Raw genomic sequence first — 4,239 nt, forward strand, 5'->3', positions numbered from 1 at the left:
AATACTCATGTTAGTGTTTATTATGTACCAGTTACATAAATGTTTTACAAATATCTACTCATTTATTCCTCTATCCATCAAAAACTGGTTAAATAACTTTATCAAGGTCACAAAAACAGTTAAGTAATGTGGTAAGATTTGAACCCAGTCATTGCTTACATAACTACTATGCTTTAACTGTTATGGTAAACTACCTTCCAAGATCCCAGATATTCTTCTGTGGAATTATCTGGTTTACCTTCAGGCACTTTTTTCCTTAGAATTTTTCTCAACTTTTTATTTTCCTTTACATGGAAGAGTGTGATTTTAGGGTTGGCACATAGAGATTTGCCTCTAAAGATTTTATCAATTCTCATTATTCTACCGGGTCTTATCAACTGAGCCATATTCATCCCCTTTCAGCTTGAATGGAACTAATATCATCTCTTCATGTGCACATCTTTTAAGGAGTTACTGCATCTCAAAACACCACTTCTGAATTACATCCTCTGGTATCAATAAAGATTTTTTAATTACCTCTATTAAAGAAAGAGACAAAAAAGAAAAAAAAATGTCAGAAAATGCAATAACTGATTTTATTGTCCTTCTCTTTGCTTCCTTAGAAGGGGGAATAAAGATATTGGTTTATTGATCACTCAAGTCAACTCACATCTTCTGATACCATCTCTTTTGGATGAGAAAAACAAGAAAACCAAGATGTTAGAGAGCAATTATACCATGCCAACTGAGTTCCTACTTGCTGGATTCACAGATTATCTCCCTCTCAGAGCCACACTATTCTTGGTATTTCTCATAGTATATACACTAACTGTGGTGGGAAATACAGGTTTAATAATCCTAGTTAACATCAGTCCAAGCCTTCAAACCCCCATGTACTACTTTCTCAGCAACTTGTCTTTCTTAGACATCAGCTATGCTACAGCAATTGCTCCTAAAATGCTGGTGAATTTCTTAGCATCCAGGAAAAGCATCTCTCCCTATGGCTGTGCACTACAAATGTTTTTCTTTGGTTGTTTTGCTGATGCTGAGTGCCTTATCCTGGCAGCAATGGCGTATGACCGCTATGCAGCCGTCTGTAACCCACTGCTCTATCCTACACTTTTGTCTAGGAGAGTCTGTATCTGCTTCATCGTGTTGGCAGACTTCAGTGGAAGTCTGCCTTCTATGGTACACGTCTGCCTCGCATTCAGGCTGCCATTTTGCGGCTCCAATATCATCAACCATTTTTTCTGTGATATCCCACCTCTCCTGGCTTTATCATGTGCTAATACCCATTTCAATGAGCTTCTGCTCTTTGCCTTGTGTGGTTTCATTCAGACCAGCACTTTCGTGGTCATATTTATCTCTTACTTCTGTATCCTCATCACTGTTTTGAGCATAAAGTCCTCAGCTGGTAGAAGCAAAACTTTCTTCACCTGTGCTTCCCATCTCGTAGCCATCACTTTGTTCTATGGAACTCTCCTGTTTATGTACTTACGTCCCACCACCAGCTATTCCCTAGACACTGATAAGGTAGTTGCAGTGTTTTATACTGTTGTCTTTCCCATGTTTAACCCAATAATCTACAGCTTCAGAAACAAGGATGTAAAAAATACCCTCAAAAAGCTATTGGGGGGGCGAGCCCAGCGGCATAGTGGTTAAGTTCCCGTGCTTTGCTTCAGAGGCCCGTGTTTTGCAGGTTCGGATCCCTGATAGGGACTGACGCACCACTCATCAAGCCATGCTATGGTGGCGCCCCATATACAAGATAGAGGAAGATGGGCACAGATGTTAGCTCAGGGCTAATCTTCCTCAGCAAAAAGGGGAAGATTGGCAATGGATGTTAGCTCAGGGTCGATCTTCCTGGCAGAAAATAAATAAATAAACAAATAAATAAAGCTATTAGAAAGAAACTGGACTTTCAAATGAAAAAGAATTTAAATCATTTAAGGATATTCAAGGCATAGCCTGTCCTTCCAATCTCATCATTATCACTATGCCGTGAACACCTTATATGTCAAGTATTTTAAATATATCACCATTTTCCAGAAATAAAAATAACTTTTCATCTTCAATACTGTAAAATCCTTTTTTCCTCTCTCACAGAAATGTTCTTTTCAAAATTCTCCTGCTCTGTGAAACATTCCTGAGTTAAAATAAATAATAATAATTGCTCTCCAATTAATGTTCTCAAAGTACTTTGTACATCGATATCTTATATTTTTTTTATCATGTTGTATTGAAGGTATATTTTGACTTGTCTGTCAGCCCATCCATATTGGAAGCTCCTTGGCAGCAGGGAATATGTAGCTTGGTTTATTTTTCCAATACCCATATAATACCTGGTATATGGCGTATCCTCATTACATGTGTGTTTAACGGATAAACGAATGGAACGGATGGATGAAAGAGTAAATGTAGCTTTCCATGTTTGGGAAAGTAAGTCTATATTCTGCACTTACAGACCATTTACAATCCGGGAAATTTGATATTACTCATGATGGGTGATGGTGGTTTCACCAGCTCTCAGGAAATCAGATAGAAGGCACATAGCAATAGTCTTGTTGATATTAGGACAGAGTGAAGTTGTAACACATTGTTTCTCTTTGGGCTAGATTGATTGTTGTAAGAGATCCTCTACTCTTCCATTCACAGTGGGTGCATGTGAAAATCAAACAAGTCTGTAAAGATCATCAAGATTATATACCCTATACATTACTAATTATATTTCACATATGGTATTGACTTAATCTTAGAGGCTCTATCTTCAAGAAGAAGTGAACAATTGCTCTGATTATCTTATTCTGTAAATTGACAGTGCAAAGCAATTGAAGTATAAGTACCACTTTCTCTGTAATCAATTTTTTTTTTTTTTTTTGGTGAGGAAGATTAGCCCAGAGCTAACATCTGTTGCCAATCCTCCTCTTTTTGCTGAGGAAGATTGGCCCTGGGCTAACATCTGTACCCATCTTCCTCTACTTTACATGTGAGATGCCTGCCACAGCATGGCTTGATTAGTGGTACATAGGTCCGTGCCCAGGATCCGAACCTGCAAACCCTGGGCCACTGAAGCGGAGTATGCAAACTTAACCACTACACCACCAGGCTGGCCCTCTGGAATCAATTTTGATGATTAAATTATCAGACATTTTATATGGTTGCTTTTCATCCTTCAGTCTCCACTTTCTTTTTGTTTTATCTTGAAAAAGTTGAAGAAATAAATTGCATACATGTGAATATGTAATATTGTGTATTTTGTAGTAATTATGAAAATATAAATTACTGGATTAGTTTATACTGGCTGTAACCCTGTGAATGGAGACAATAAGATATTGCCAATGGAAATAGGTTGTTTTGAGGAGTAAATGAACTAATATACATAAAGCTACTAGTATATGTCCTTGAGAATTAGATAATCAAATATGTATAAATATCCTAGAATATATGTAAAGCTTTGTTACAATGCAATGGCATATCATTGTTCATTATTTTATCACCGTTATATTACTATTTGATTTGAAGACAACAGTCAGGGTTTGAATCCCTAGAAGAAACTGGGCCATTTTTAAATACCTATGAAGCATTCCAAATATTCTGAGATGTTGCTAGAGAGCAAAAAAGCAAACTCAGTATTCAATTTAGTCACTTCACTTCAAGTTAAAACATTTGCCTTACTGTGAAGACTTTGTCAGAGTACAAGGTACAATGCCATTCATTTGTTCTTATCTTTTTAGTAATTTCAGAAGTTTATGGGTTATTTTGAATTGTTCTTTTAATTTTAATGTATTCTCCTGTTAAAAGACATTGACAAGAGTATCATGGAATGAGTTGATGTCTTCTAGTCATCCATCCTTGTGTTAGTGGACATTAGGCTGCGTGAGGAAGCCCACCCACTTCTTAATAGGGACCTATTAAAGCACAGACTTTTTTTTTTTGGTGAGGAAGATTGTTCCTGAGCTAACATCTGTGCCAATATTGCTCTATTTTTTTGTATGTAGGATGCTGCCACAGCACGGCTTGAGAGCAACGTGTGGGTCCGCGCCCAGGATCCAAACCCGCAACCCTGAGCCACCAAAGTGGAGTGTGTGAACTTAACCACCATGCCACTGGGCCTGCCCAGCTAAGACCTATTTTTAATTTTCCAAAGTAAGTTACCCTAAGATAAGTAAAGTACAATGTATTTATAAACTGTAAAATTGTTGAGTTTATCTGGCCCAGAGTTTCTAAAAGAAACATTTTTGACATTTTGGGCCAATAATT

The 4,239-nt window shown here is 37.3% G+C and overlaps 1 protein-coding gene across 1 annotated transcript; it reads left to right on the top strand.

Annotated features, from left to right (window-relative positions):
* Window positions 1-696: 696 nt before the first annotated feature.
* Window positions 697-1,641, top strand: LOC147912627 (olfactory receptor 5AS1-like). The gene has a single exon (XM_087423195.1). It carries the CDS (start codon window positions 697-699, stop codon window positions 1,639-1,641), a length of 945 nt encoding a protein of 314 aa, XP_087279321.1.
* Window positions 1,642-4,239: the final 2,598 nt, after the last annotated feature.

This window comes from Ceratotherium simum, chromosome 34 (assembly GCF_057802395.1).
Source record: "Ceratotherium simum simum isolate JZ-2026a chromosome 34, ASM5780239v1, whole genome shotgun sequence".
Lineage (NCBI taxonomy): Eukaryota > Metazoa > Chordata > Mammalia > Perissodactyla > Rhinocerotidae > Ceratotherium > Ceratotherium simum.

Coding starts and splice junctions, on each gene's coding strand:
- LOC147912627 (XM_087423195.1), top strand. CDS start 697: ATGTTAGAGAGCAATTATACCATGCCAACTGAGTTCCTACTTGCTGGA.